Source organism: Phocoena phocoena, chromosome 10 (assembly GCF_963924675.1).
Source record: "Phocoena phocoena chromosome 10, mPhoPho1.1, whole genome shotgun sequence".
NCBI classification, from domain to species: domain Eukaryota; kingdom Metazoa; phylum Chordata; class Mammalia; order Artiodactyla; family Phocoenidae; genus Phocoena; species Phocoena phocoena.
Genome location: NC_089228.1, coordinates 80,133,462 through 80,145,588, shown reverse-complemented (window position 1 = coordinate 80,145,588; position 12,127 = coordinate 80,133,462). Strand labels below are relative to the sequence as shown.

The 12,127-nt window shown below is 43.8% G+C and overlaps 2 protein-coding genes across 3 annotated transcripts in view; both read left to right on the top strand.

Moving 5' to 3' along the window:
* Positions 1-2,295: 2,295 nt before the first annotated feature.
* LOC136130050 (uncharacterized) lies at positions 2,296-2,409 on the top strand. The gene has a single exon (XM_065886457.1). It carries the CDS (start codon positions 2,296-2,298, stop codon positions 2,407-2,409), a length of 114 nt encoding a protein of 37 aa, XP_065742529.1.
* A 29-nt stretch (positions 2,410-2,438) lies between these two features.
* Positions 2,439-12,127, top strand: part of CILK1 (ciliogenesis associated kinase 1) — a 31,325-nt gene continuing 21,636 nt past the window's right edge. For both annotated transcript variants that reach the window (XM_065885325.1, XM_065885324.1), the window contains exons 1-4: positions 2,439-2,539; positions 5,899-5,953; positions 10,377-10,498; positions 11,496-11,575. In XM_065885325.1, the coding sequence (XP_065741397.1) occupies positions 2,439-2,539; positions 5,899-5,953; positions 10,377-10,498; positions 11,496-11,575 (358 nt within the window). The remainder of the gene's footprint in view (positions 2,540-5,898; positions 5,954-10,376; positions 10,499-11,495; positions 11,576-12,127) is intronic.

Here is a 12,127-nt window from a genome sequence, read left to right as displayed (position 1 = left end):
AGGCGGACTCCCAACCACTGCGCCACCAGGGAAGCCCACCTTTACAGTTCTTAAGGTTTCTCAAGGTCATGCAAAGCCTTCACAAAAACATAGACTAGAATTACTGCTTAATTTTGAACTAATTTTAGACTTTCAGAAATGTTACAAAAATAGTACAGACAGTTCTTAGCGATTCTTCACCCAGCTTACCCTAATACCAACATCTTCTATAACCATAGGACAATGATCAAACTCAGGAAGTTAGCGTTGGCACAGTGCTGTTAACTAAACTATGACCTTATTCAAATTTCACCAACTTTTCCGCTAATGTCTTTTATCTGTTCTGGGATCTTATTCAGGTTCTCACATTGTGTTTAGTTGTCATGTCTCCTTCTTTGCCTCCAATCTGTGACAGTTCCTCAGTCTGTCCTTGCCTTTTATGATCTTGACACTTTTGAAGAGTATCGGTCAGTTTTTTGTAGCATGTCCCTCATTTTGAGTTTGACGTCTTCTCATGAGTGGATTGAGGTTCTGCACTTTTGACGGAACACCACAGAGGTGTGCCCTCCTCAGAGCATCATATCCAGGGTACACGGTGTCGTATGTCTTAGTCATGTTGATGTTGAACTTGATCACTTGGGTAAGGAAGTTTCTGTTAGATTTCTGCCTACAGAGTTACCATCTTTCCCTTTGACATTAATGAATGTCTTAAAGATATTTTGTTTTTTGGGCTGCTCCATTTGGCTTGTATCTTAGTTCCCCAATGAGGGATCGAAGAAACTGGGCCTGGTAAGTGAAAGGGCGGCCAGGGAATTCCCAAAGATACTTTGAAACTATGCGGATAGCCTGTTTCTCCTCAAACGTTCATCGACCAATATTTGCATCCATCGGCAAATCTTGTCTGCAACAAATTGTGACATTTGCCTAATAGCGAATTTCTTATTTCCCTCTTTCCTTCTACATTTATTGACTGGAATTCTTCTGGAAGGAGAAGCTGCATTGACTGGATTTAGATGCAGAATGTCACTTATTCTATCATTCTTTTCCGATCTTTTGATTGTTCAGATTATTACTTTGACAGATGTATTTTTTTTAATGTCTTTAGTGTTCTTATTTAAGCATTTACATTTTATTAATGTTTGCCTAAAGGCATTGCAATCACTTAAGTTATGTACTACATTTTCTTCATTATAGGCAGACTGAATGACACTCAGTTTCATAAATGAAAAAGCAATGACTTATCTTTTTCTTTATAAATGTATTTGTTTTGGGCTGCATTGGGTCTTCGTTGCTGCGTGCAGGCTTTCTCTAGTTGCAGCGAGCAGGGGCTACTTTTCCTCACATATGTGGGCTTCTCATTGTGGTGGCTTTTCTTGTTGTGGAGCACAGGCTCTAGGTGCGTGGGCTTCAGTAGTTGTGGCATGTGGGCTTCAGTAGTTGTGGCTCGCGGGCTCGGTAGTTGTGGCGCACGGGCTTAGTTGCTCGGCAGCATGTGGGATCTTCCCGGACCGGGGCTCAAATCCGTGTTCCCTGCATTGGCAGGCAGATTCTTAACCACTGCTCCACCAGGGAAGTCCCATGACTTATCTTTTTAAAGAACACAACTGAAGGACTTTAAAAGAGACACACCGTACATGCAGGCCTTAAAAAATTACTAGTTCTTTGCTTAGTTTCTGAATATCTAGTAATAAAAATAATATTAATAAAATACTGTTGTTGCCTAGCCACAAACAGTTCGTGGAGCACATGTGAGTTCTATATCAGGAGAACCTTAATTTAAGCATTTCTTGGCCTTTGTATGTTTACGTTGTTAATTGTAGCTGAATTACACAGAACACAGTATATTTAGCATGGATTCTTGTAGCTCAGCAGTTTCCATCGACCATAGTTATCATGTCGTGTTTGCCTACAGTGGTTAGTCAGCAGAAATTGCAGCTGATTCATTTCTGAGTCAGTGATAAAATCACTTTCCAAGAACGCTGTGTCTCATTTTATAAAACATTGGAAAAGAGCATTATTTAGACCAGAGGTTAACAAACTTTTTTTTTTGGTAAAGGGTACAATAATATATCCCTTAGGCTTTGTGGGCCATACAGTCTGTGTCACACCTACTCTGCTGTGTAGCGTGAAAGCAGCTGCAGACAGTATGCAAGTGAGTGGGCATGACTGTGTTCCAATAAAACTTTATTTACAAAAAAGCAGGTGGCAGACTGGGGGTTACAGCTGGCCCCTGATTTAGACAGACATAGAATGTACATTAACATTTATCCTTGTCTTTCATTTTTCTCTACAGGCAGAAGACTCATCTTTGAAAATATGTATTTGGGAGATAGTCACGTTCTATTGAATACCTTGTGCTGCCATAGAAAAATCTGGTTACACTCCGGGGAGGTCTGCTGCGGCTGCAGGACTGATCCGCCTTGGCCCTGAGATGAATGTCCGGCCTGAGCGGGCACACCATGAATAGGTACACAACCATCAAGCAACTCGGGGATGGAACCTATGGTTCCGTCCTGCTGGGAAGAAGCATCGAGTCTGGGGAACTGATTGCTATTAAAAAGTAAGTTTTATCCTTCATGCTCACGAATCCATCCTCAGTGACACATTGTCAACATAGTTTTAACTCTGTGCTCTCCATTCTTCATCTGTGAAAAGTTTCTACAGGGGAGGCATGGAGAAGAATCTCAGACATTGATTGCTGTGGGTTAGATGACTGTGAACTCTGGGATGCTCATGTTAGAGTCTTAAACACATCCCCAAGTTAGACGCACTACTTTGCATACAGCTCTAGTACTTGTTCCAAGGATCTTCTCATATGGGGAGGTAGTAACAAGCAGATTAAGAAATACTTTATAGGAAAGGAAACTGAAACTGAGAAATGAAATGTTATTTTGGATCCTTTACACGTGTGATAGTCTGGTGACTGTGGTTTTGCTCCCCCCACCCCACTCGCCCTTTGCAATCTGAGTCCAGACCCATTGTATTAGTTATCTGTTGCTGCATAACACTTTACCCCCCAATATTGTGGTTTAAGACAACTATCTCACAGTTTCTGTGGGTCAGGAGTCTGGGCCTGGCTTAGCTGAGTTCTCTGCTTTGGGGTCTCTCATGAGGCTGCAGTCAAGCTGCTAGCTGGTGCTGGGATCTCATCTGAAGGCTGGACTGGGGAAGGATCCACTTCCAAGTTCACTCACATGACTGTGGGCAGCATTCAGTACCTTGGGAGTTGTTGGACTGAGGGCCTTGGTCCTCTGCTGGCTCTTGGCTGGAGGCTGCCCTCAGTCCCTTGCCATGTGGGCCTCTCCAAAGAGCAGCTCACAACATGGCAACTTGCTCCATCAAGACATGGAAATCAAGAAGGCAATGAGAGTCTTCAACCAAGATGGAGGTGACATCTTATTGCATTTGTAAACTAATCACAGAAGGAGTATCCTCTCAAACTGCTGTATTCTATTAGTTAGAAGCAAGTCATTAAAAGAAGGGGGGTTAGGCCAGTTTGTGAATACCAGGAGGTGGGGTGCTTTGGGGACCATTTTAGAGTCTGCCTGCCACACCCATCTATATGCAGTTGCCTTCTCAACATCTCCATTTGGATGCCCTGAAGACACTTCACACTCATCATACCCAAAACTGAACTTACATCCAGCATATAATGCCTGTCTTGATAAATGACACATTTCCATCCCCGCAAAGCCTGGGAGTCCCCCAACACCCCCTCCCTGTGCCCCAGCATTGGTCGTCTGGTCCTATAGACTCTAACTACCAGATATTTATCTGATCCACCTACTTCTCCACTTCCCCACTGCTAACCTCCCATTCAACTCATTATCATTTACCACCTCTGCCTCTAGAATACTTTCCTCTCTAGGGTTCCTGGCTTCCATTCTTAACCCTGTCCATTCCAGCCTGAAGGGATTATATTAAACACGTGAGTCTAATTGTCTAAAATCAATTGTACCAAACCTTCTTTGCTGCCCCATCATGTCCCCTTGTCCCACCTGACTTCAGCGTGCTAGGGTGTGCAGTGATGTGCCCGCCACCAGGATTGCACCTCAGGTGCATGTGGGAGACTCAACCAAGGTGCTCCTGCTTGTTCCACAGAAGGTCCCCAGCAGGACTGAGACCCCATTGCCCACTGCAGTGTCAGCTCTGTAATGTGTCCTTTCATGGGTTTCCCCCCTCTCTGTTCTCAGGTTCCCTGCTCCTTGCCCTGGGTTCCTGGAATCACCTCCCAAATCAACTCCCTGCACCCAAGTCCTTGCTTCAGGCTCTGCTTTCAGGGATCCCAAAGGAAGAGCTTTTAATGTCTTCCTATCAGTTTTTGGGTCAAGCCCCCAATTTTACAACTTGCTGTTTCACTCGGCCCCTGCCTGTCTTCTCTGGCTGCATTTCCTCCCACTACTCCCTTGCCTGCTTTGTCCTGGCCACACTGGCCTTTTGGCTTCTTGAACTCACCAGATACCTTTCTGCCCTCTGTCTTCCCATGCTACTCACTACCCCACGCCTCCGACCAGACCAAATTCTCCTGGTCCTTCAGGTCTTGGTTGAAATACCACTTCACTGGAAGGCTGTTTCCTGATACCCTAGACAAGATTAGGTCACGTTGGGGTCCACTTTCACGGTGCCCTGTCCCTTCCCTTCGTGGCACTCAGCACAGAAGTCGATGGATGACCTGCCTTCCTGCTCCGAGGTCGGTTCCATGAGCAACGTCTTGCCCATCATTGTATCCCCAGTGCCTGGGTCTCTGCCACGTGTAGCAGGGGCTAAAATATATCTGGGGCATGAATACAGGAAATGGTCACTCAGCTGGGAGACAGTGTGACATTGGGACAGACTCTCAGAGTGAGGGGGAGAGATGAGAGTTGATCTGTTATTAGCCAGCACTGAGACCCTGGTGAAATGGCATAACTTCTCTGTTTCTTAGTTTCCACCCATCCCATCTGTCTCATGGTACTGCTGTAAGATTCAAATGAGACGATGTGGTTGAAGGGCCATGAAAGAGAGAACCCTTAGATTTCTGGCCAGCTCACCAGGCTGTCTGTCTCTCCCCTCAGGCTCTGGACCAGGGGTTGGCACACTTTTCCTGCAAAGGGCCAGACAGTAAATGTTTTAGGCTTTGCAGGCCATGTGGTCTCTGTCATAGCCCAGCTCTGCTGTTGTAGTGGGAAAGCAGCCATGTATCATATGCAAGCAAATGAGTGTGATTGTGTTCCAGCAAAACTTCATTTATGGAAACTGAAACTGGAATTTCAGATCATTTTCACATGTCACAAATTATTATTTTTCTTTTGCTTTGTTTTTCCCAACCATTTAAAAGTATAAATGCCATTCTTGTCCCATGGGCTATATAAAATCAGATGGTCGGGTGGAATTGGCCCGTGGGCCATAGTTTGCCACCCCCTGTACCAGAGTGTCCATCCCTGTGCCGTCCAACATGGTGGCAAGTAATCATATATCATTTAAATTTAAATTTAAATTAACAATTCAGTTTCTGTGTTGCCCTAGCCTCACGCCAGGTACTCAGTAGTCACCTGTGTCTAGTGGCTACCATACTGGACAGTACAGGACATTTCCACCAATACAGAAAGTTCGATTGGACAGCTCTGGTCCAGATAAAATAAGCCTGGGCGTTTTTCCTCCAGGGCAGGGTTAGCTAATTAGTGACAGAGCAAGACAGCAGTCCAGGCCTCTTTGCAATGCCCTCGTGCTAACTCTGCTGGGAAATTTTGTGCTGGAGGATTGATTGCACTGCCAGGTTTTTAAATAAAATGCCGTTTTGAATAGTATAGTATCTGGTAGAAATTGGAACCCACTTTAAGCACTGTTCATTAGGTTCAGAACGAAAACTTTTTTTTTTAAGATAAAGCATAGCCAGTTACTGGGAATAAACGTGCTATTTGTTTCTTTCTTCTCTTTTAGAATGAAAAGAAAGTTTTATTCCTGGGAGGAATGCATGAACCTTCGGGAGGTCAAGGTATTTATTAATACACAAAGGGATAATTTATGGTATGGTTGATGAAAATAGCTTTATACACGCATAGATTTATAGTTGATACAGTTTGAATTGTTTCACTGATGTTGAAAAAGGAGGCAGATGATAACGCAGCTGACAGCTGAGAGGAGAAGATTGCTGTGCTATTTATGTGTGTGCACTTTTTTTTTTTAGTTTTTTGGTGTGTGTGCCTGTACTTCTTTTTAAACCTTGGTAATAGTGCTGTTAACTAAACCACAGATTTATTCAACTTTCACTAGTTTCTCACTAGTGTCTCTTTTCTTTCAAATGGTGATAAAATATACATAGTACTTACCTTTTGACCATTTTTTTAAAGCTTTGCAAATTTTGTTTACATAGCAAACTGGACAACATTAGAAAATCTGTCATACCATCCAGAAGTTGAACATATGTAACAATGACATTTTGTAGCCATCTCTGGAGAAGCCTCCTTTGCACATTTTCTGCAAACAATGCCTATGCATTAAGGTTAACAACAACTCAAAGGAAAGTGGCAGGTTGCCAGGTAGATAATCAGAGAAATAGTCCAGATTGTTAGAACAGCGATAAAGGTGTCCCGTGCTAGAACCCAAAGGACTCAAAATAGATATAGAATTGCGTATTTGACCTAAAAATGGTACGGTTCAGTGGTATTAAGTACATACATAATGTTGTACACCCATCAGAATGGCCCATCTCCAGGACTCTTTTTATCTTGCAAAACTGAAACTCTATGTCCATTAAACAATAATTCCCCATGAATCCCTCCTCCCAGCCCCTGGACAGCACCATTCTACATTCTATCTGTCGACTACACTAGGTACCTCATATAAGCGCAATCATACAGTATTTGTCATTTTTGTGACTGGCTTAATTCACTTAGCAGAATGTCTTCTAAATTCACCCATGTGTCAGGATTTCCTTCCTTTTTAAGGCTGATTAACATTCCATTGTATGGATCTACTATATATTGTTTATCCATTCATCCATCGATGGACACTGGGACACCTTTGGCTATTATAAACCTTCCCATATCTTTAAACTCCTTTCCACTGGCTCCTTGTCTTCAGTCTATCAATGTGCCCACCGTTCTGTCTAACCAGGCTCAGCCCTCCCTCCCCTGGAGCTCCCACCCCTTCCCCTTCCTGACCTTACCTTCCAGAGCTCCCCCTCCGCTGTCACTTCCCCCCACCACTGACTTTCCACCTAACTGAATCAGGCATTCACCTCTGCAACTCTACGGAAGTTGCTCTCCTAAAAGCCACCCGCTGTCAAGTCCAGGATCGTTGGGACTTCCCTGGCGGTCCAGTGGTTAAGACTCTGCGCTGCCAACACAGGGGGCGCGGGTTCGATCCCTAGTCGGAGAAATAAGATCCCACATGCTGTGCGGCGTGGCCAAAAGATTAAAAAAAAAAGTCCAGGATCATTTTGTCAGACATTTTCTTGTCTGTGGACCACTTCCTCCTCTCCTTTCCCAGGTCTCTGTGACTCTGCTTTGACCCACCTCTTCTACCTCTTCTTGCCTTTCACCAGTGGTTCTATGATTTCACCCTTTAAGTGTGGATAATTCCTCACATTCTCTTCTCAGCAATTTTCTCCTTTGCTCTGGCTTCTCCTCCTGGGTGATTTTATTCATTTCCCCTTGCTTCAGCAGCCCCAGCACATCTTTTATCTTTCTTATGCATTTAGACCAGGGGTCAGTAAATAGCCCACTGCCTGTTTTTGTAAAAAAAAAGAAAAGAAAAAAAAATGTTGGAACGCAGCCATGTCCATTTGTTTATATATTATCTGTGGCTGATTTCACACTACACTGACAAAGTTAAGTAGTTGCAGCAGGGACCATATGACCTAGAAAGCCCTAAATATTTACTCTCTGTCCCTTGACAGAAGAGTTTGCTGACCCCTGCTTCAGTCCCATATATCCAGCTGCTTAGTGGACACCAGCGTCTGAATTTTCTAGAACGTCTGCCTCCCTCAGTGCTTATATTTTCTCCCTCTTGTGTTAATTATCATCTACCCCTGCACTCAGAAACCATAGCTCATTGCAGTGGCCTGTGCTCCCCACTCTCCACACCTCTCATCTCCCTAGCACTCAGCTGTTCACTCACACACAATCTACCATTTACTGAGCAGCTGTTATGGGCCAGGCAGCACCTTACGTGCTCTGTCTTATTTCATCCCCACAACCACCTGATGAGGAAAGGCTTAGTATCTTGAATTTCCCGATGGGCACAGCTGAGGCCCAGAGATTCCGTAATTTGCTGGAGGGAAACACAGCTCTAGGCGGCAAAGCTTGGTCTCAAGCTCAGGGTCTGTCAGAAGACTTCAGTGGGCATCCACCTGGCATCCAGGCAGTTCTCATCCCTCCGACACTGGGTGGCCACTTGATCCCACACCCAATCTCTGAGGGGCTCCCTCCTGACGTGCCCTTGCCCTCCCACCGAGTTTGTCCAAGCCTGATTCTTCCTTCAAGTCTCGTGTATGAGACTCTCACCGACCACTCAGAGCTTGCAGATTACGCCTCCTTGAAGCATCCCCCTGATATGCTCCCTCTCTGCCCGATACGACTGTCCTGCCTCTACATCTTTTTGGAAGCCTTTCCCAAGCCAACACAAGATGCCTTCTTTCTGGAAATATACCTCTTGAAAATGAATCACATGAAGTTCTCCACAAAATTAATTCATGTTTTAAATTAATTCTTTTTCTATTAAACTGATATAGACTTTAACTTGCCCCTGAGCCTCACTGAGAAACGAGAGCTGGAGCCACCGTTAGACTTGGGCCAGTAATTCATGCTCAAAACACACTTGCGGCAGACGGTATCCTACTCCTTGCCTAGAATTCTCTTCTTGCAAAGCTTTGAAAACGACTTCATTTTCCTCTGAATGAATCTGCCCTGTTCATTCTGATGCTCAGCCACTGGACACCTCAGCCACTGCCGGTGGTGCATTTTAAGCAAACAAGCAGGAAAGACGCCTGCAGTCCATGAGAGTCTGGTGAATGCTTACAAGTTAGGCAATGCTTGCTACTCATGGAGAACCAGAAATCCAACCCAGCTAGAAAAAGTAATCAGCCTGTTGGGTCATTCTGGAAGGATTTGGCCATTTGGCCAAAACAGCTGAGTATTTCCTGCCAGAGAGGCGCTTGGCAAAAGCTTGTCTTTCAGGGAAGAGGTTCCAGAAGAGTCTTATTTTGTTCTCATTCACTGGCCATATTTCCTCCCTCTTCCCAGCTGCTCGAAGTAACTCGGTCATATTGCACGTTCCCCAGCTCTGATCCCTTGGGTGCGTCGTCACTGAGTGTCCTTCCAGATTTGGACACTCATGTTAACACTTTCATCTTCAGACATTCTGTTTGTTTTATAGAAGGAATGTTCCTTTGAAGGAAATGCAGAGATAAAGAGGGCTTTACAATTTATTATTATCGGACTCACGTCTCTATGAGGAAGAGGCTTTTTGAATGAAAGGCCTCAACCCCCTGCCACGGTGACCCCTTGAGGCATTCTTGAAGGAGACGGTCTATCAAATTCTGATCACCTGGTGAGCAAAACCCACAGTTGGGTGTCCGGCTGTCACACATGAACTGGATTACTGCTCACCAATATGAAAGTGTATTTGTTCACCGTGGACAGAGCTAGTGATGCCAACAGAAAATAGCTTGCGCGTGGCTGCGCTCACATGTATGTTCCAGGAGGAGGAAAACCACACATGCGCATGGGGAATAATCAGAGGGTCACTTACCATTTTCTGAGCCACCCTCTGTTCCTCATCCCCCGCTTGACTTTTTTACCTTTGCTGTTCTCGGAAGCAGAGGTGTCTCTCCCATCTCACCTCAGGGTCTTTCCAATGAGATTTCTCCTCCTTCTCCCCTCCTTCTTCTCCTCCTTTAACACTCACCTTGTAAGGAGCGCTATACGTCCCATGGACACACACGTGTCAGAAGAAAGTTGGGAGAATCAGGCTGCCAGCCTCTGTCTGAGCAATTTCCTGTTCGGAGTGTCTGCAGACTGCTGCCTGGTGATCTCAGCTCCCAGCAGCTGCCTCTTCAGTATCAGATCAATCAGAGCCTCAATGGATTCCCCTCTGGCCACTTTCATGGCGTGAATTCCATCACCTGGAGGGAGTGCACCTAAAATAGCCCTGGCCCACTGCCTGGTCCTGGGGGCAGCCAGGAGTTCCAGTTATGGTCAAGCTCTTACCTCCTAGTCAGTTAATTGACATAGTTTTTCTACATAAAGTTAATACCAACTTCAGAGAAATACCATTTATTAACACATTGTCAATAACAAATGAATTGTGGCACTCTGTGGTTCTGGAATTAGGTGTTTCTCCCTAAGTATATGTGGAATTACTTTTTTCAACAACAGACTTGCTCTAATTTTTTGTTTTTCTTCTTCGCCTTTCAGTCTTTAAAGAAGCTCAACCATGCCAATGTAGTAAAATTAAAAGAAGTTATCAGGGAAAATGATCATCTTTATTTTATCTTTGAGTACATGAAGGAAAATCTTTACCAGCTCATTAAAGAAAGGTACAGTGTGGTCATCATGGTCTTAGAAATAAATGTTGCAAAGTGGATGTGTTTTCTTTCTGCTTTTGTTTACTGTGGTCATGCTGCTTGGCCTTGGCTGTTTAAAGCTGCCCATGAGACGAGGGGCCCCATCTGCATTCCTGCTTTGGAGGCCCTGTGATAACGGCAGAGAAGCTGCTTTCAGTGCAGCCGTCTTGAATGTCTTAATGGGTTACTCACCCTAACAGGCTCAGAGATTTAACGGATACTCTGCAGCTCTCCTTCCCAACAGGACTGTATGGGCAGAGTGACCACAAGTGAGGGCTGTAGCAGCTTCATTCATTCTGAGCCATCCATCGGAACTTCCAGGTTCCTTTCAGTGCCTTTCTTACTACAGTGCACAGGGCTCGCATGCTGGGAAGACAAAGAAACTAATTTAAAAAACTAACCTCTGATGGTCATTTTGGACTTGACAAGTAAACCATGTAGAACCTCTTGGGCACATTTTCCTGGTGGCAGTTGAATGCCATTCTGAGCATCCTTCTGAGTGATTTCAGTGAACAAATATCGTTTCCATTGTCAATAACAGCAGAGAAGCTGTGTGGTTTGCCCAGCCAGGGAAAATGTCACAATCCACCGCATCTCATAAGCCCTTCATCTGAAAGACCTCAGATTTTCCCCATCAAAAAATTTTAAGCTTTAATTATATTATGGAGAGAGGAGACTTTTATATGATACATTGGAGGGAATTTATTTGTTTGTTTGTTATTAAATGTTTGATCGTTTCTTTTTTGTAACATAACTGATTTGGTGCTTATAAGGTATGCTGTCTTACATGGATAAGCAGTTGTTTTTCTTTGATCTTTATTATCAGAGGATCTAGTCAAATTAGCATGTCAGCAAGTGTTTTCTTAAATTCTTACTGTATAACCAAAAGAACATGAAAACAGGGGCTTTGTTTTCATTAACAAATTTCATAAATCTAGACTTATAACTTTTTTTCCTCTGCCCTATACAGAAATAAGTTGTTTCCTGAATCTGCTATAAGAAATATCATGTATCAGATATTGCAAGGACTTGCATTTATTCACAAACACGGTAGGTGATTTGCAGTATTGTGCTTCGGAATAGCAGTGAAATGCTGTCATCAGGTAGAAGATGTAGGAAGCATCAGTGTCTTTTGTAATTGACTCTCAGAAAAAATTGAAGAGTTGAGAGGCTGACAATGGATTTTGGAATATGTTATCTTCTGTAGCTTGATTTCTGAATTTCCCTCATTATTTATCATGTCTGTGTGTTCTTATTCGTTAGGCTTTAACATTAAGCTTGTTAGTTACAGATCTAAGAGTTATTCCTGATCATTAACTGGTGTATTAATCAGGAACCTACGATTAGAATTCATAGAAGCTTCACATATGATGTTTAACCTACTAACTAACACTGCTTTGCTGTGGCTTTTCATCTTTTTAATGTGTTTCAATTTCAGCTTGTTCAGAAGGGTGCAAAGTGGTCTAACAAGATCTATGCAATCCAGGAAAATAAAATACACTTAAAATAAGCAAAGAAAAAGGCAAAACAAGGCACGGACATAGCCGGGGTGAGGTTAATCGACAAAATGCATGTCAGCAAGTTTTACTTAAGTAGAAGAGG